A 19,588-nucleotide genomic window follows, 5' to 3' on the forward strand; every position below is an offset into this window, starting at 1 on the left:
GCTTTTGAGGATCTTCCTCCTTCCCAACAAAACAAGACGACGCCGACGCCACCCCGACCTTCTCCGTGTCCCGCGGGAAGAGCAAAACGCTTTTGGCAGCTTCCCTGCTGGAAAAGCAGTCCCAATCTGGAGGTGAGCGCCGTGGAGAAGCTCCTTATCCCTCTCTCCTCCCCTCCTGTCCATCCCCTCGCCCCCACCCCACCCCTGCGTCCCCCGGCCGCCCGTCCCTGGTGCCACCGGCGCGGGCTTTACACGGTGGCCCCCAGCATGGCGTCTGTCCCCGTCAGGATCTCGTTCTGGTTGGAATCCAGTCCGAAGAATTTGACCTTGAGTCCATCAACCGGGTGGACCACGGGCACCAGGGTGATTTTGGGGAAAGTCCTGGTGGCGAGCTCGAAGCGGCTGGTGCTGGCCAGCTCGATGGCCAAAGCCTTGAGGAAAAGCTTGGCCAGGTGCTTCCCCAGGCAGGTCCGTACGCCTCCTCCGAAGGGGAGGTAGTGGAACCTGCCGTCCTTGTCTTCGCTCCGGCCCTGCCCGAAGCGGTCGGGATCGAAGACGTCCACGTCCTTGAAGACGGGAGCAGTGTCATGGGTGTCCCGGATGCTGTACATCACACTCCAGCCCTTGGGGATTTGGAAACCCTGCAGAGAGGTGGGAAGGGGTGGGGAGAAGAACAGAGTGGGTCAATCCTGCTGGAGAGGGAGAGGGAGCAGGGGAATGAGATAAAGGAATTTTGTTTCCATGGAATCATGGAATGGTTTGGGTTGGGAGGGACCTTAAACCCATCCTGTCCCACCCCCTGCCACGGGCAGGGACATCTTCCACTGTCCCAGGGTGCTCCAAGCCCTGTCCAACCTTGGACACTTCAGGGATGTGGCACCCACAATCCCTGGGCAGTTTCTGCCAGGCCTCACCACCCTCAGAGTTTTCCCTGCTTATTCCCATTTCTTTTGGGTTTATCACTTGAGTGTGCTGCAGATTCAAAGGAAAAGCAGAGAGCACAGCACAAAGAGATGGGAATCCTGGCTTTACTCCTCCCTCTATCCCAAGGATTTGTGGGAAGATCCATCCCTTTATTTGCTTTGTGGTCACTGGCAGGAGCTGCCTACCAGGAGCCCCGTGGTGCTGAGCAGGGGAAGCAGCTTCTCCCTTGCTGTGCCATGCCCCACACACCAGCCAGCCCTTCCCAGAGCATCCCAGAGGACCCCACAGCATCCCAGAGGATCCCACACCCCGCTGCCTGTCAGCACCACACACCCAACACCCACGTCAGCGCCCGGGCGATGAGAAGTGGGGTGGATTTATCATCCCCTGAGCACTTTAAAAGGTCTCTGACTCAAACCATTGCATTAGGAGGATTTACAGTGACAAGGCAGCTCCCGAGATTTTGTTTTGCTGGGAGGAAATTCCAGCCATGGCGGTGACTAATCCGCCTGTCATCCGGCCGCCTGGAGATGCCCTTTGCCGTAAACCTTTCCCCTGTCACACCCCAGCTCAGAATTTGGCGTCACTGTCACGAGCTGGCCTTTGAAGCATCACACCCGTCTGCTCTTTGACAGCCCCGGTGCATCCCTTGCTCCACATCCCATCACTCCGCTGCATCCGGAGCAAATCCCATCACCAGAACCACAGAATTAATTAGGCTGGAAAAGCCTTTGAGATCATCAAGTCCAACCTGTGACCTAACACCAACTAAGCCACGGCACTGAGTGCCACATCCAGGCTTTGCTTAAGCCCCTCCAGGGACAGTGACTCCACCACATCCCTGGGCAGCCCATTCCAATGCCCAGCCACTCTTTCTGGGAAGAAATTTTTTCCTAATACCCAGCCTAAACTTCCCCTGGTGCAGCTTAAAGCTGTGTCCCTTTATCCTGTCACTGGTTGCCTGGGAGAAGGACTTCATTAGGCAGGACTTCATTTACCGTCTCGGAGCTCTCCTCTAAGCCAGGCTCAAGCGAGCTTGGCTGTTTTGGGGAGCTCAGGCTGCAGCACTACTCACATCCAACTCGAAGGTCTGCAGCACCGTCCGGTACCCCCCTGAGATGGGGGTGAAGAGCCGGAGCACCTCCTTGATGACACAGTCCAGGTAGTAGAGGCCATTGATGTTGTCCAGGCGCAGGGAGCCCTCGCAGATGCAGCCATTGTGGAGGATCCCTTTGCTCCGCAGCTCCTCCTGCAGCTTCTCCAGCACCCGCGGGTGTTTGAGGAGCTGCATGATCAGGGAGGTGCTGGCGCTGGCTGTGGTGGCGTAGGCAGCAAAGATGAGCTCCAGGGTGCCGTCCTGGGGGACAGGAGAAGAACCAGGGTGAGACAAAGGGGTGAGACAGAGAGGGCACCAACCTCAGCACGTCAAGGTGCCATGGGGTGTTTTTCTCCCCAGAACTTTCCATCCTGGCCTTGGGACCATGGAATGGTTTGGGTTGGGAGAGAACTTAAAGATCACCTTGTTCCAACCCCAGGGACACCTCCCACTATCCCAGGCTGCTCCAAGCCCTGTCCAACCTGGCCTTGGACGCTCCCAGGGATGGGGCAGCCACAATAGCTCCCCAAAAGAGCTGCTCCAAAGATTCAAGCTCCAAAGGGGCCCAGTGACCTGAGTCACATCACAAAGCTGGGAGAGGGAGAAATGGAATGTGTCCTACAAAGGGAGATGTTGGAGGAAGATGGATTCTCCCTGGTGATTTCCCAGCGACCAGGATGGATGAGAGAAATCGGGGCAGAGTTTGTGTCCATTGTAAACAGCCTTGGACACCTCCAGGGGTGGGGCAGCCACAGCTTGGTCACGTTTAACTGGAAGGTCACTCCTCGGACAGCCACCACAGGGAGCTTCCCACAGAGCCTCCGAGGATCAGAGAGGCAGGACAAAAAACCCAGGAGATGGCTCCTGACCTGCCATGACCCAGCTGCAGATAAGAACCTGCTGAAGGGCTCCTGTGCCCTGCAAAGGAGGCACCAGGAAAAGTGGAAGGGTCAAGGGATGAAGCTGATCAAGACTGAAAGCTTCTGTTGTGACCAGGGAGGTTCATGTTGGCCATCAGGGAAAATTTCTTTCCTGGAAGAGGGGCCAAGCATTGGAAGAGGCTGCTCAGGACAGTGGTGGAGTCACCATCCCTGAAAGTGTTACTAAACTGAGAGGATGTGGCACTTTGTGGTATGGCTTAGTGGGGATGGAGGTGGGATTTGATGATCTCGGAGGCCTTTTCCAAGCTTAACGATTCCATGGAATGCTTTGTAGAAAGGGCTGGGCACAATCAGCAAATAAATAAAGCGACTGGTTTGGATCCACCAACACATCATGGTCCCCCAGCTCTCACCGCTCATCCCAGGTCTGCCCCAGAAATTCCCCCTTGGGGTATCCCACACTTTTTCCTTCAGGAAGGCGCTGCCCTGAGCAGAGCAATCACAAGGAGACCCCAGGGAAGAGCTTTACCTTCAGCTCCTGCATGGTCAGCTCCTTGCCATGCTCCTTCCCACTCTCGATCAGGATGTCCAGGGCGTCGGCGTAGTCCTTGCCCTGTGTGTTCTGCAGCTTCTCCTGGATGGCTTTTTCCAGCCCCTTCTGCAGCGTCTCCCGGGCCCGGATTCCCTGTGGAGCAGGAAGCGGTCAGACCACACCACCAGCAGCACCTTGCCCATCCCAGGAGCTGCAGACGTGCTCAGGACAGGTCCAAGTCATAAAAGCAGAGGCTCAAAGAGGGGTGTGAAGATGTTGGAGGTGTCCCCTGGGCAGGAGGAGTAAAGCCGGAGTGGGGGAGATCACAGGCGGAGTAATCAACACCTAGGTGTAAATGACGGGTCTGGGCTGGGAGCCCCTGTCCGGCACCGGTTCACAGCCCCCGGCTCCTCCTGGGATGTATGGAAATCCCTGGGAAAATTGGCTCTCAAAGGAAGGCCCATTCATCCCAAAGAATCCTCTTCCCGAGCAATTTGATCACCTGGTCCCAGTAAAGCAATTCCTATGGGAGTGCAGCTGCTCGGGGCTAACCTGCTGCTGGGAATGATTCCGAACTGAGAGGGGATGGAGTCATTCCCATGGGCAAATAACATTAAAAAATAAATCTGCAGGGATGTCACAAAAATAAATTTGGAACCCCCACATTTCTGTTATCAGAATTCCCCAGGGGAAAAAAATAGGATTTTATGTCTATTTTTTGTTATGTTTTCTTTTTGCATCATTCATCAAAAAACCTGGAATACTCCAGGAATTGTAAGGATCTGTCTTAGTTTTGGGAATTACAAGGCCCTGTTTTAGTTCTTGGAATTACAAGGACCTGTTTCACTCCGAGGACAAGAGGGAATGAAAAGGAGAAGGGTCCCACGAACTAAAAAAATAAAGGAAAATTGCCGAGCGAAGAAAAATATGAATTCAGTTTGGGAAGTCCTAACTATTTTCTGTTATCAAACCACTCTAATCACCAAGGAATGGATCTTCCTCTGTGTTCTCCACTAAATCGGGAATAGTGGCCCAAAATGGGTTCCTTGAGGTCAGAGGATGAGAAATCCCCCTGAGAACCGGGAAAGGTGTGGAATAATCGCTGCCCGTTAATTAATCGGTGCTACCAGGGTGGAGAACCCAACCCAGATCTCACCCTCCTGTAGCCGCTGAAGGGCAGATCCATGGGCAAGGAGAAGACATTCTCCACAAACTGCTGGTAGACCTCGAAGAGGCGGCCGAGCTCCTCGTCCGGGATGCGGAATCCCAGCAGGACACGGATGGCCATGCGGAACGTGAGCTTCTGCGTCTCGTGGTACACGTTGATGGACTCGGGGTTGCTGCTCCAGGCCCGAAGGGTGTCCTTGATCACCAGCTGGATCTTGGGGAGATAACTCTCCAGAGCCTCATGGCTGAAAATCTTGGAGAAAACCTACAAAAGACAACAAGGAGAGGTTTCTCCACAGCCCCAACACCCTTGGACTTCTCCAAGGTCATCACGTGTCCTACACGGAGTTGTCACCATTCCAAACTCTTCATCCAGAATCACCAATTCCTAAAAAAGCTGCCAGAGACATCAGCTCCTCCCGAGATTCCCACCACGACCATCGCAAGTGATAACGGAGCAAAGCAGGGATGGGAGGAATTCCTTCATCCCTTGTGTGGCAGGAGGGACAGAGACAGCTTTCCGTGTCTGACAGATCCCAGTTATGTTCATCCCAAGGTCTGGATGTTAGTAACACACCTTTTCCGCAGGGATCCTCCAGTGTCCAACATGGGTGCACAGGCAAACACAATGGGAAAGCACAGCTCTCCCAGTGGGAAGCACTGACAATTCCTCCCACCTCTCCACCACCTTTTTTTTTTTTGTAAATTCATGTAAAATGAAGCAAAATAGTTATTTTGGAGCCTTTAGGATCTGTGTGGAATCTGGCTGAACTCCGACAGGGGTTCAAGTGGGGAAGAGCCTCTGCACGTACGCAGAGGCCGCGATCGCCCTCGGCTCATTTCCTTGGGAAACCAGGAAAAAAAAAATTCCTGATGTCAGCAGCCAGCATTAATTTAAGCTCTGCGAGTAAACAGTGAGCAGGACTGGGCCTCCCCAGGTCCCCCACGCTAACGGCTCCTTACTCCAATTTTTTTCCTCCAATTTGGGCCCGGGCCCACGCGAGGAGCTCAGCAATGCCAGGAATGTCCCTTCTCGGCACAGCAGCGCTTTCATTCGGCGTTCCCGCCACATCCCTCCCCGAAAAAGGGGGGAAAGTGCTGTTTGTTTATTTTTTATTAACCTACACACACGCACGGGGCAGGACGCACACGCACCGCAGGCCTCCAGGAAAATCCAATTAAAGCAGGATTCCAAGGAGGGAGCTGCGCGCCGGAGCCTCCACCGGTGGCCGCTTCCCGGCGGGAATGGAGGCGAGGTGGGGGGGCTGCCAAGCTATCAACCCACCGAGAGGAGCGAAATCAAAGCCGCCCCCTCTTTTCCATGAGCGCCGGGCTCGCCGGAGCTGTAAATGTGAGAATTTCCTCCGCAGTCAGCACTCCAAGGGAAAGGTAATATTTTCCTGGCTGCGACCCCTCATTGCTAATGCCCGGCGTTCCCTGGGAGTTTGTTTGGTGAAAAAACACCTCTGTCCCCTCGCAGCTCCGGGCAGGAGGCTCCGGAGGCTCCACGAGAGCCGCTTCACAATGCCCCAGGTTGAGCCCCGAGTTAAACTCGGCACACGGCGGGCACAGCGCAGAGCTCCCCATAGAAATCCTGGGATGGGAGGATGGATAGGGAAGAAAATGCAAGCGGATCAGCCTGGAGACAAGGAGCCATCCCTGGATGGCCGCACGGAGCCGAAGCATGAATGAATGAGAGAAGGAATCAATGAATGAATGAATGAACAGCAGGGAGCGAGAGCACGGCGAGGGCGCGGGACGGGGCGGCTGCGGCCGCCTCCTGCCTGCATCCAGAGCAGCTTTGGAGCCTGGAAAGGCTGCGATGTTCAGGCATTTTCTGCTGGAAAAAGCAGCTGCTCGGGCAAGAGAAGCTGGAGGGGGTAAAGCCGAGACACTCGGCTGCGTGGGGAAGGTGGGAAGGGAGGGGGAGAGGGTTGGTTCCTTGGTCCGTGAGCAGGACGCTGAAGCTCGATGCAGAGCCAGCATCCATGAGCTGTTCCACAGGGATGGGACAAGACCACCTGGGTGGGGCCGGCAATGGTACCCCACCGTCTCCCCACCCAGCTCTCATCTGCCCTTCATCCATGCTGAGGAGCTTGGAATAAGGACAGAGGCTCCCAGTGAATGGCCCCCAACACTTCCCATGCCTCAGTTTCCCCAGCTGGAAGCAGGGCCAACAAGGGGACAACCTCTGCTTTAGGAGCACCGGGTCTACATCCCTGCTTGGAGCCACCATCCCACTGGAGGTGGCCCTTGGGGTTCCTGGCCTCATCCTTCCCCGGCATCTCCCACGGGAGAAGCACTCGGGGAACCCCTGCTCCCTGAAAAAAGGACGCAGTCCCAGATGTGCCTCTGGTCCCAAAACTACTGCTGTGGTGGAGGGGGCTGGATCCACACCCCTGGATCAAGCCCGGCTCCCAAGAGGGAAGATCGTGTCCCAAGGACCGATGTGAACAGATAGGAGGACCCTTGGGAAGAGAAGACCAAACCCCTATGGGGTCAACAGAGTCCTGCCCAGCCTGACGAAGGGGAGCAGTAAGCACTGGGGGGTGAGGGGGATTTTTTTCTTTCCCTGCAGTTTTTGGAGCTCTCCTCGTGCCAGGAGGCTCCTCCAGCTGGCTGCTCCCTGGAGCTCCCAACCACGTCCCAAGCCCCGGCCACGCTGCTCCGTCCCGGCCGCCGCCGCCGCCGCGCTCACACCGCCTAATCCCACATGTCAGCAGATCCTTCCCCGGCCAGACACAAGTCTGGATCCCCTTCCAGTCACCTCCAGTTCAACCCTGCATCTTTCCAGTTGATTAAAAAGGAGGAGAAGGCAGCCAACTTTCCCCGACAAACCCCAGCGCGTTCCTAGCCTAAAATTCCTGCGCCCTCTAGTGAAGTCGAGCCGAGCGGCTCAGCTGCTCCAGGAGCGAATCCAGGCAAAGCCAAGGAGAATCAGGGCAAAAAAAGTTGTTCGAGAGCTGCCAAGAGGCAAAATCATCTCTAAGCTCGGCTTTGTTAACCCTGAGATGGCACAGCCCGGCTGTGGTGGCACCCGGCCATGAAGGCTCACAGCAGTGCCAGGACTTTTGGGGATGCTGGGAAGAGCCCCCAGTTTTTCCACATTGGGATATGTCCCAAAAGAGCCAAATCTGGGGATTTGCTCCATCCAAGGGCGTTTACTGACACCACACACCCACACCGAAGGAGACCCCACCACGCAGCGAGCCTGGCTGGAACCTTCCCACTCCACCTCGCATGGAAAAAGGATATTTAAGGATTTATGGTTTTCCAAAGGCAGAAAATGTCTTCCCAGTGCCTCAGCTCCAGCTCCATGTGACAGCAAAGTGCCCCCAGTCCCAGCTGGAGAATGCCCCAGCCCCATCCTTAAACCTTGACCAAGAGGAGAGGGAATTTGAGGGAATTCTCTGAGCTCCAACAGCGATCCCATTAATGGCTGGGGTGGGAGGGATGATGTTTTCCATGTTCCCCTTCCCACTCCAAGCACCAGCACCCATCTCTGCCTTTTGCCAGCCATGATTTGCAGAGCCCATCCTCCCAAAAGAAGGAACGGAGCTTTCCGTTCCTCCCCTCCGGGAGGAAAACTTAAATTTTGGGATCAGCCTCCTGCACCCCATCCAGCCCAGAGCCGCTGGCCCAACCAAAGTAAGGCAGGAGGAGCCTGAAAATGTTTTCAGGAACTAATCTGGCACCTGCCAGAGGTTTGGCTGACAGGATAGGTCGGGAAGCATCCAAAGCAACATCTCAACCTGGATTCGCCCTAATTCTTCCCACATTTCCAAAGAGCAGGCTGTGTTTGTCCCAGCCCTGTCCTCCCACCACAGTACCCTGGATGTCTGCCCCTCTCCGGAGCCCTTCCCCATGCTCCAGCAGCCTTGTAAACCAGGGTGGTTTTGGAGCAGGTTCACGGACAAGAGGCCGTCCTGGTACTGGGAGTGTGAACAGAAGGAAAACGCAGCAAAAAGGCTGGGAAGGCACCACAAAAGGAGAGAAAATTCCACAAAATCCTGCTCCTGCCTGGGCACTCTGAGGTCTGGTTATAAAAGGTCCGGCCTTTGCGCACAGCAAAGAACCGATTCCTTTTCTCCACTTTTTTTCTCTGGGAAATGGAGCACGTGGAAGGCTCCGTCCTGGAGGAATCCAGGCCCTCGTGGATGCTCCAGCCTCCAAAGGGAGTCTGAGAACAGTAGCTGGATCCTCCAGGCTGAAAGGAATGATGTGCCTTTGCCAAATGATTCTCAAAAAAATCTGCTGGAAAAAAATATAAGGATCGTTTTGGATCCCTGGGCCATGTCGTGGTGCACCTTTGAGCATTGTCCCTACCCCTGGATTTTCCATGTTTAAAAAAAAACGGATTGTGAGAAACTCCAGTGTTTCCAGTCAAGTTCAGAATAAAATTAAGCCCAAGATCTGCATTTCCCCACAACTCAAAAATCCCCATGTCCAAGAATCTTCCCTACAAATCCTCCACATGGCATGGGAGGCTCTCGATCCCAAACCCTTTAAGGCTTTAATTTCAATCCCAAACCCCTTAAAGCTTTACTTTTAATCCCAAATCCTTTAAGGCTGAGAGGTTAAAGGGGGTGTGGGGAAAAGCCAGAACCAAGCAGGATCTGCCTCAGCGCTCCCTCTGCAAAACTGCCTCGGTCTCCAGAAAATTCCATCCCCAGCAAAATCCCATCCAGCAGTTTTGGATTCTCAGCCCAATTTCTGGGGACACCAGAAGGCACTGGGGTTCATCAGCTCTGGAGTGCTGCTCCAAGTGTCCTCTCCCTATTTCCTCACGGAGAACGAGGAGAATAAAATTCACCTTGCTCTCCTCAAGGAGTGAGGAAGATCCCACCTCCATGGATGTCATGGCAAAGAAATGGGAGCTGTGTCCGGAGAAAAGGGATCAGAAAGGTGGGATCAGCTGGCCAAGATCCAGCTGGGATGCCTGTGGATGGGGTCTTTGGCTGGAGCCGTGGGGAAAGAGAATCCTGCAAACCCGCCGGGCATGGTCAGAGCTCTCATTCCTCAGAGAATCATGGAATGGTTTGGGTTGGAAGAGACCTTGAAGACCATCTAATTCCAACCCCTGGGATGGGCTATCCCAGCTGGTGATGGAGCACACAGCAAATCCCACAATGGTGGTGTGGACACAGGAGCTTCCCTGGAGACAAAGAGGAGGAGAGCAGCTTTCCCAGGCAGCCAATGGCAGCTGGAAATATGAGAAAATTCCCATTTTTTACTGACCAGATGCATTTTCCTGGAGCACGGAGAGAGGACAAAAGGGAAGGATCCCTATGGGTTCAAGTAACAGAGACAGGTCTCTCCTAGAGACAAAGCCAGATTTAAAAAGAAACCAGTCCTCAGTCCTACCAAGAATTCCAGAAACTGGGAACAGAGCAGAGCAAGAGGTGGCCACACTCAGGAGGCGATGGGTGGGAAATTCCCAATCCATGGTGCAGCCACTTCATCCCGAAGGAATAAAAACACCTTCCGGAGCATGCACGGTCCTGTGGCAGGAATAGGGGAAAAGGCTTGGAAAAGGGATTCCTCCAAGGAAATCCTGAGGATTGCAAGACCCCTGCAAGATGAGCAAACACCTGAGGAGCTCCTCCAGGGAAGAGGTGACAAGGGCTGGGATGACCCCACAGGGTGATCCCAGCTTAAGGCCACCTCTCAAGGAGAAGGAAGCTGAAGAACCGGCAGCTGAGAGGGATTTCATGGAAGGAATTCCCGCTGGGAAGTGATGGAGAGCTCCATTGTCACCAGAGGGATAAGTGGGATGCTACAAACCCCAGCTGAGGAGGTTCCTTGGGCTGCTCAGAGGGATGGAGGAGGGTGGGTGGATGGATGGATGGATGGATGGATGGATGGATGGATGGATGGATGGATGGAAAAAACAAAGGAATCATGGTGCAGGATGGATCCTGGCTCCCTGACATCCCTGGGATTCACTCCCCATCCCTTTGGAAGTAGAGCCTGGCTTGCAGATCCACCCAGCCCAGAGCGCTGCTGCCCAAGGAAGGGCTTCACCTTCTCCGTGCCTCCCAGGACACCCAAAAACTCCCACCCTGGATGGCATGGGAAGGAGGAAAATCCAACTTTAGGGATGTTTGGCTCCCAGGGAATCCCACAGCCACAATCTCGCTCCGCCAGCAGAGCGGGCTCGGAGCTCGTGGGAATTTTGGGGTGGAAGGCGCTGTGAAATTCCACCAAATTTGTATTTTAGCCAGGAGCTCCTCCACTTGGCTTTTTTTTTTTTTTTAATCCCTTGGAATTACTCTGGATTTACAGCCCTGGAGATGACAGCACTGCTTGGTCTAAAGTTAAGGAGCCAACCCAGCCCAGGAATTCTCTCCCCAGAGCGGGAACAGGAGCCCTCCTCCATCCATGGAAGCTTTTCCCTGCTCCAGAGGCTTTTGCCCATGGATTAAGGCTGCCAGGGCATGGAGAAGGGGCTGGATGTGATGGCAGCTGGAATCCAGCCTGTTTTGGGAGCGGGCTTGGATGGATTGGGATGGTTTCTTTTCCACTCTGGGATTTATGAGGCACACGGAGTAGGTTGGACGGACATGAAAAAAAAAATCCTAAAAACCCTAAAAAAACCCCCTCTTAACAACCTGGGCTTTTTGTAGGAAAGGTCCATTCCTGCCACCTCCCATCCCTCCTTCCTCCTCCAGCCCTCTCCCCCATCCCAATCCCAATCCTTCCCTCCCCCCAGCCGAGCCCACAGCAGCTGGTTTATATTTGGCTGTAAATTTATGGCCCCTTTTGTGTTCTTAATCCCCCCGCAAACGATATGAAAGCCTCGGACCTTTCCACTCGGTGCTAATGAGCTCAACACTTGCGTGCCTCGGAGGCAGAGCATTAATTGCGGTGTGTTAATGAGCGATGGAGCTTTGGACACTGAGACAAACCAGGGCCGTTCCTCCTGCCTGGAATCTCTGGATGTCTCCCCAGCAATCCCATGGATTGCTTTTATTTTATTCCTTCTTTGCCTTTTTTTTTTTTTTTGAGCCGGCTGTGCCTATTTTGGGATGGCTCAGCAGGAACACAGGTCTGGAGCTCTCCTGCCAAGCTGGATGATGCCAAGGAAAGTCTGAGTCCCACCTTTCCCATGTGGATCCTGAGCCGGGAATCTCCTTCCTGGCCCCAGGCTCTGCTCAGACTTGACCTAAACCCTAAAGGCCATGTCCTGGTCATTTCCAATTCCCATTTCCTTCTCCACCAGGATCCCTTGCAGGCACAGGAATGCTGAATTCCAGCTTCCCCTGGAATTAGATCCCATAAAAGCAGAGCCTGCAGTATCCCTGAGATCAGATTTGCTTTGCCCTCATTACAGCTCCTTTCACCCCGGAACCAACACTCCCAAAATCTGGGGTTTCATGGATTGAAATGGGAATTGAAGAGGTTGACACGGACAAGATGGGATCAGGTGGGACAAGGATGGAGGGAAGAGCCAGGCTGGGACAGGGAATGGCAGAGGTGGCACCGCTGGGTGGCCAAGAAAAGAGCAGGATGGGGTGACCACCGGAGCACAGAGCAGGAGCCAGGAATGATCCCATCACCCCTTCCAAGGGAGTTCCAGCAGGAGAGCAGGAGCTCCAATCCCAAGGGATGACGTTCGTCCCTCATGGGGTGGGCAGAGACCAGGATCTGCCACCAAAACCCCGGAGCAAAGACCCTGCTCAGCCAGAGGTGGGAGCAACGGGGTCACTCCTGTGAGGAACCTGCAGGCGATTCCAGACGAAAATTCCACTGTGGAGCTCTGACTCCAGCAAGGGTGGCCCAGCTCCTCCAACATCAGGAGCAGCAGCTGGAGCAGCCTAGCCGGGATAGCTGTCCCAGGAGGGCAGGAGAGGAGTTTGGAGCTGCTTTTGTTTATTCCTTGTAAACTGCTCTGATCTCCCAGCTCCACCTGAGGTCGAGGCCGGAGCCATTGAAGACAACGGCAGTGAAGCCGTTCCCTGCCGCAGGAATTCCCTGTTCCCAGCCTTCCATCCTGCCCCACATCCCTGCCCCAGGCTGACTCCATTCCCTCATTCCCTCTCTAATGACTGGAGAGCTCATTTCCCAAAACAAGGAGGTTTTCCTCAATTTATAGGAATTTTCAATGCCTGTGACATCTGCAGTGAAGCCATTCCCTGCCGCAGGAATTCCCCACTCCCAGCCTTCCATCCTGCCCCACATCCCTGCTCCAGGCTGACTCCAAACCCTCTCTAAAGACTGGAGAGTTCATTTCCCAAAACAAGGAGGTTTCCTTGGATTTGTAGGAATTTTGGCAGCCTCCTGGAGGGGAATTTGATAAATTTGGGATGGGAAAGCAGAGAGCTTCCATAGGGTTAGCATTGGGGTTTGCTCCTCCTGAGCACCTCCTGCATCCCTGAACCCTTTACCAACAGGATCAACCCTTCTGGATATTCTTTATGGAACAGGTCAGTGAATCCATAAAGATCCCCAAAAACAGCTGGGACAGGGGAAACAGGAAAGAGAGAAGAGCTCCAGCATCTAAATCATCCCACCTATCCCTGATCCCATCCAAGCGTCCTCCAGCGGATCCAGCGGCAGGAGCCGCAATTTGCTGATCCTGGAGTTCCACCGAGGAGCTAAAATTCCTTGGAAAGCTCCACCGAGCAGCTGATTCCTGGCAAGATCCCAGAACCCTCCTGCAAGAACATGTTGGGTTTGGAGCTCATCTTCACATCCCGGTGACAATCTGGAGACCACGGATTGTCTGCCAGGGAATGCTGGAAGAGGAGCTGCCGGTGCTGCTGGAAATAAATGCAGCTCCACGGAGGTTTGGGGAAGATAAGAGGGATTTATGGCCACGGACAAGAGCTGGAGGTGATCCCAAATGGTTGGAAGGGCAGCAGAGGTGGGTTCCACGCTCCGCTTTTCCCCATTTTGGCCAAAATCCTGTGCCAGGTGAGGAATTCCACCTCAATTTCTGGCACGGTCAGGGAATTAAAAAGGAACAAGTGAAGGCTCGAACTCAGAGATGAGGCAAAACCCGGAATTTAAGAGGGGGACTGAACACCAGAAAACCCCACAGTGCTTTAAACTGGATCAACATCCCCCAAAAAGATTTCCCGGGAAATCCTCTCCACCTGGAGCTTCCAAACCTTTCCATCAATCTCTCAAGAGCAGCGTCCTCACTGTGGAAACTGGGGAGTTCTGGGGAAAATTCTGCCTTTGCCAAGTTCTTTGCTTGGACCCCTGGTGGGTCAAGAGGACAACTGAGGCTAGGTTTGAGATTTAAGCTCGTCCTAGGTCCAAATCCTTTCTCCTGAGAGCGCTCAGAGTTTCGGGGCGGGGAGAGTTGAAAGTCGAAGGCACTGAAGAACAAAAGCTCGGGGTTAACGAGCTCCGAAGAGGCCGCACCTGATGGGAAAAGCTTTAATCTGATCATCGGAATCTTGATAAGAGCAGAATGATCGATTTTCGCCCCATTAGAGGCAGGCTCGGCTTATCTCTGTGTGCGGCTCGGGGATGGGTTTTTTAGGGAGGATTCAGGGCTGCCAGGATCGGGAGCAGCCCAGGGTGGGTGAGGCAGGGAAAGCAGCAATTAGCAGGAGATGGGGTGAAGAAATCAGGATAAACTCCTGAATTCCAGGAATGAGCCCTCTGTGCCCAATCTCGAGCGGATGAAAGAGAAAGCTTCAAAAAGAATGAACTCCCGGAGCATCCCAGAGCCGCTGATCCCGGGAAAAGAGTTGGTGGGAGCTCAAAGAGCACCAAGGAGTGGGAGAAGGGGCCGGGGTCATCCTGGGACAGGGTTTTGTTGGAATATCTGTGCTCAGGAGGCCTTTAGCCACCCCTGATGCAGGAATTAGGATTCAGGAGTTAATTGGGATTTAGGAATGAATTAGGATCCTTGCCAGCTTGGAATCGCAAGTGGTGCCAAAAATGATGGAATTATAGAATGGCTTGAGTTGGAAGGGATCTTAAAGACCATCAATTCCCACCCCATTCCATGGGCAGGGACAGCTCCCACTATCCCAGCTGGATCCAAGCCCCAGTGTCCGGCCTGGCCTTGGGCACTGCCAGGGATCCAGGGGCAGCCCCAGCTGCTCTGGCAATTCCAGCCCAGCCCCTCCCCACCCTCACAATTCCTTCCTAACATCCAGCATCTAATCAGGATGGAAAAAGGCTTTTGAGGAGCACAGCGGAGATCTTTAGGGCTCGGAATATTCCAAAAGCATTGGGCTTCAGAGTTTAGGGTGGGCCACGTGGTTTTTCCCGGTCGGAAACCGCCAGGAGTAAGAACACCTGGAAGAGGCACGGAGGAGAGAGGCTCTGCCGGATTTGTGCCGCTGGCATTGCTCCTGCTGGGGCTGGCACTGCCCAGCCCAGCCGTGGTGCCAACTCCAAACCCACTAGGATCCCACAGAGGTCAGGCTTCCCTTTTCCATGACCCCATTCCCATAACCCTCACTCCCCTGTGCCTGCTCGAGGTGGGAATTCCGTGTTTTTTTCCAGGCCATCGCAAGCAAAGGCCACGTTTTCAGGAGCAAAAAATAATCCGGATGTTCAGGAGGGTGAAAGGAGCAGGGAATGGGCACAGAGGCACCTCCGGATCTCTGCCTCATCCCACTAAACCTTCCCTGGATAAGGAATAAACGGGAGCCAAAGCTGCCGCCGAGGAAAAGGCATCATTCCCGTATCCCTGCACTCCTCCTGCCACCGATTCTGCTCCTGGATGGAGGCAGCCCCATCACCCTTCCTCTTGGACACCAAGGTTGGAAAAATCTCTCCATCCTTCAGGAAAAACCCCGAAATCGGAGGGGCTGAGTTAGGCCTGGCTTAAGGCAGGGACAGACACAGCTTTTTTTTTGCGGTGTCACTCCTAAAAATTGTGACTAATGGGTGTCATGTGCTGTTTGTTTTCCCATCGTCTCCCCCAGGAGAAAAGAGGGAAGGACTGGGTTTGGAAGGGATTTTGCAGGCTCCAAAATAGGAAACGCGGCTGGAGCAGGGAGCAGAGCGGACCTGGCCTGGGGGCAGGGATGGGGACAGCCTCGTGTCCCCAGCGGTGCCACCAGCGCTGTCCCCACGCCGCAGAGCTGGGAGGACACCCCCCTTTCATCCCAAATCACTCCCAGCCCAGATCCAGCTGGGAATGAGTCGGACCCGTGGAGGATGGGGCGTGACAGCCGTGCCACCACTGCCACCAGCCCTGCAGCAGGGGGGACACAGGGACAGCCCCCACCTCTGCGGGGGCTCAGCACCCCAAACCAGGGTGACACTAAAGGGTCCCAGCACCCCCAAACCAGGGTGACACTAAAGGGTCCCAGAACCCCAAACCAGGGTGACACAAAACGGTCCCAGCACCCCAAACCAGGGTGACACAAAAGGGTCCCAGCACCCCCAAACCAGGCTGCCCTGGGGGCTCTGAGGGGGGGAGGGTCTCACCTCAGGGTGACACAAAAAGGTCTCAGCATCCCCCCAACCACCTCTTCACCCCGGGACCCCCACCTGCATCCCACATTCCCTGAAATCCAAGGAAGTTCTCAGCACCACGAGAGCACCCCCTCCAAGAAAAACCCCTTGGGGTCTCCCTGCAATTCGGGGGGCGTGGGGGGGGAGGGTCACAATACCCCCCACCTCTGCCACATCGCCCTTTTAAGAGCCCTCCCCGAGTGTCCCCATCGCGGGGGGCGAGGGGCCACACGCGGGTGCCCCAACCCCCATCCCATCCCATCCCATCCCGATCCACCCCATCACCCCTTGAAGCTCCTCATGGGATCAACGCGGCCGCGGAGCCCACGCGGGACTCCCTCCTCCCCCCCCCCCCCCCCAAGCGCGGGCGATCGGCGGGGACGGAGGGGGAGAGAGAATAAAGGGAAATAAAGGGAATAAAGGGAAAGAAAGGGGGGAAAAACGGGACGAAGAGGAGGAAAAGGGGCGGGTTTCGCGCGGGGGCACACCGACCTTCCTCTTGTGGCGGTGGATGTCGCCGATGGAGTTGGCCACGGTGTTGGGGCCCAGCAGCATCCGCGTGCTCCGCGGCCACTCGGTGCTCACCAGGTGGTGCTCCCCCATCAAGATCTTGCGCACGTTCTCCGCGCCCGTCACCCGCACCAGCGGCCGCCCCAGCAAGTGCGTCTTGAACACGTTCCCGTACTTCTCCCGCCGCGAGGATTGGAAGCAGGAGCCCTGCGGGCGGTGGGACGGGGTTGGGATCGGGACTGGGGTCGGGGTTACCCCCACGGGGAGCCCCGCGGCGGTGCCGCGTGGGAATCGGGGTTTTGAGGGGCAGAATTTGGGGGTCACCCCCGTGCCCGGCCCGTCCGCTCCTCCCGCAGCCCGGCGGGGGTCGGTGCCCTCCGCCCCCCCTTCCTCCTCCTCCTCCTCCTCCCTTTACCTCCCCTGTCACTTCTTAACGTATTTCTCTTTTTCCCTCATTTTTCCCTCTTTATTTTCCCCTCCTTCACACCCTCCCCCCCCTTTTTCCCCCCTCGCTTTTTGTCTCTCTTTTTTTTTTCCCCTCCCTCCTCGCTCAGGCTGATTTTACTCGAAAGGCAGCGCTTTGCCTAAGTAAATCTCCAGATTTCAGGGACTTTAATAACTTTCCCACATGCTCCAGGGGCTTTTGTCGGCGAAGAGGCGGCCGGAGCCGCACCAACAGCGGGGGGGTCCCCCCAAAAAACCCCCCTGGCGAGCGGGGAGAGGCGCTGCGAGCGCCGCGGCCGCGCCGCTGGGCTGGGAGCGCGGGTGTTTATTTTGAAACAAAAGCGCGGTTGTGAGGTTCAGATGTTCAGGTGACCCTGTTTCTTGATCTGCGTAAATATAATTAAAGTCCTTTTTGTGGCATTAATAAAGAGTTATTTGTACACCATTTCCAGGGCAGCACAAAGAGCACCTTTATGCGGCACAAGTTGCGAGCCGAGTCCAATTTATACAAAATTTTGTATTTTTAGCCCTGGACTCTGTTTGGACGGAGCCTGTGGAAAAGCGAGAACCCTTTTCTGGTCCCCCTGTAAAAATCTGATAAATTTCTTTAAAAAATAAAGCCCTATTGAGAGCGTGCCGTTAACCCCTTCGGCGCCGGCGGCGGGCGGCGGAGCGGGGCCGCCGTGGCGGGGCTTCCCCGGCGGTGGCGGCAGGGGGGGACACCGGGGGACGCCGCCGCTGTCCCCGCCGGGACCGGGCTGTCCTGCCCCGCCGCCGGCTGCGGCAATGGAGGGCGGGAGCATCCTCGTCTGATTATTATAATTTTTTCTTTTTTTTTCTTTTTTTTTTTTTTTTCCTGGGAGGAGAGAGGGGGAAACCCTGGCGCTGCTTCGCCTCGGGGGTTCCCTCCCGGGATGCTGCGAGCCCCGGGGTGCCCCGAGCCCGACACGCGGCTCCCTCCGAAGCCGGGCACCCCCCGGGCGCCTCCTGCCTCTCCTCGTCTGGGATTTTTCCCCTTTTCCCCCGGTTTTTTGGCAGCCGCCCCTCGCCCCGCGGTGCGGGGGGATCCCGCTCCGCCCGCCGCTGTTGGGCGTTTAGCGAGGTTAATCCCGGGTTAATCTCCCGATTACCTCGGCGGGCTTCCCCCGCCGCGGGAGCCGAGCCGGGAGCAGCCGCGGGAGCGAGGATGGGACGGGACGGAGCCCGCGGCACGGGGGGAACACGAGCGGCGGAGCCCCCGCGCCGCGCCGGCCGCATCCACCCCGGGCCGCCTCCCGCCCGCGGCTCCGGCGTCACGAATTTCATTTTTTGGCAAGAATTGAGGCTGAGGAGGGGAGGAAGAGAAGGGGGCTGGCAGCCCAGGGGCGATGCCGAGCCCTGGCAGCCCCCGCCGGGGGAGCCGCGCCGAGCCCGGCCGGGAGCGCAGCGCGGGGCGAGTCCAGCCCGGCCGCGCTCCCTCGGTTCCCCCGCAGCCACCGCCGCTCCCCCGGCTCCTGCTCTCCCTCCCCAGCTCGCCGAGAAGCCGCATGATGCAATCGGAAGGAAAAGAAGACGGGGAGGGGGGGAAAAAAAAGCAAGAAAAAGCTTTAAAAAGCCTTTAAAGATGATAATAATAATTTTAAAAAAAAAAAAAAAAAAGGGGAAACCGGTCGCAACCCACCTTCCAGCGAAGAGCGGGGAATCCTCCTTACCTGCAGGAGCCAGTGGAAGGTCTCTCCGATTAAAGGGAATCCCATGGAGCCTTTGGGGATTGGTAGCTTGCAGGTTTTGTCGCGGGTGGCAGCCCAGCGGAGCTGCCACAGCTGTTGGGACACGGCCAGCAGCAAAGTCAGTGACACCAAGCACGCGGCGAGGGTAGCCAGTGCCGAGACGAGATCAAAACTTGCAAAAAGCATATTTGGAAGAAGGAGGAGGAGGAGGGTGGGGAGAGAAACAGCCCCTTGACAGGCACCACACTCGCACCCACACACACGCACGGAGAGAGGGCGAGTGCGGAGCGCCCGCTCGGCGCTGCCTGGGGGGTCCTGGGGCGAGGGGGGCCCCGGCTCGCCCCCCTCTCGGTTGGCAGGTTGGGAAAACAGCGAGGGGAAAGAGGGGGAAAGGAGGAAAATTAAAAAAAAAAAAAAAATTAAGAAGATGAAGGGGGGGTTAAAAAAAAAAAAAAAAAAAAAAGCTGTGGTGGTTCTGCCCCTCGCTGCGAAGTTTGGGCTTGTTTGGAATAAACTTGACAGAGTGACACGGAAAAAAAGCACCACGAGCGCACGAAAAGAGAGGGGAAAGGGGGGGAGAAAAAATTAATAAAGGAGGGAAAGCAGCGCCCCGAAAGAAAAGGGTGAAGGGGAGGGGGGGGAGTGAGGAGGGAAAAAGGCGAGGGTAAAAATTAGCAAAAAAAAAAAAAAAAAAGAAAAGAAGAAAAAAGAAAAAAAAAATAAAAACCTTGGAGTGGCGGAAAAAAAAAGACCCCAAAAAGTCCAACTGCAGATGCTCTGGCTCTCGCTCGCTTGCAAGGCAAAGCCACACACACCAGAAGGGAGAAAAAGAAAAAAGAAGAAGAAGAAAAAAAGAAAAAAGGAAAAAAAAAGGGAGGGGGGGGGGAAAGAAAGA

At 55.5% G+C, this 19,588-nt stretch overlaps 1 protein-coding gene across 1 annotated transcript; it reads right to left on the reverse strand.

Moving 5' to 3' along the window:
- Positions 1-232: 232 nt before the first annotated feature.
- Positions 233-19,033, reverse strand: CYP26B1 (cytochrome P450 family 26 subfamily B member 1). Its single transcript, XM_069012285.1, has 6 exons — positions 18,676-19,033; positions 16,523-16,747; positions 4,590-4,865; positions 3,431-3,586; positions 2,000-2,281; positions 233-641 (listed from the first exon to the last, which is right to left on the reverse strand). Exons 1-6 carry the CDS (start codon positions 18,877-18,879, stop codon positions 249-251), a joined length of 1,536 nt encoding a protein of 511 aa, XP_068868386.1. The 5' UTR covers positions 18,880-19,033; the 3' UTR covers positions 233-248.
- Positions 19,034-19,588: the final 555 nt, after the last annotated feature.

Source organism: Aphelocoma coerulescens, chromosome 4 (genome assembly GCF_041296385.1).
Source record: "Aphelocoma coerulescens isolate FSJ_1873_10779 chromosome 4, UR_Acoe_1.0, whole genome shotgun sequence".
In the NCBI taxonomy this organism is placed as follows: Eukaryota; Metazoa; Chordata; class Aves; order Passeriformes; family Corvidae; genus Aphelocoma; species Aphelocoma coerulescens.

Coding starts and splice junctions, on each gene's coding strand:
- CYP26B1 (XM_069012285.1), bottom strand. CDS start 18,879: ATGCTTTTTGCAAGTTTTGATCTCGTCTCGGCACTGGCTACCCTCGCC. Junction 16,748..18,675: donor CCTTCCACTGGCTCCTGCAG/GTAAGGAGGATT, acceptor CACCGCCCGCAG/GGCTCCTGCTTCCAATCCTC. Junction 642..1,999: donor TGCAGACCTTCGAGTTGGAT/GTGAGTAGTGCT, acceptor ACCTCTCTGCAG/GGTTTCCAAATCCCCAAGGG.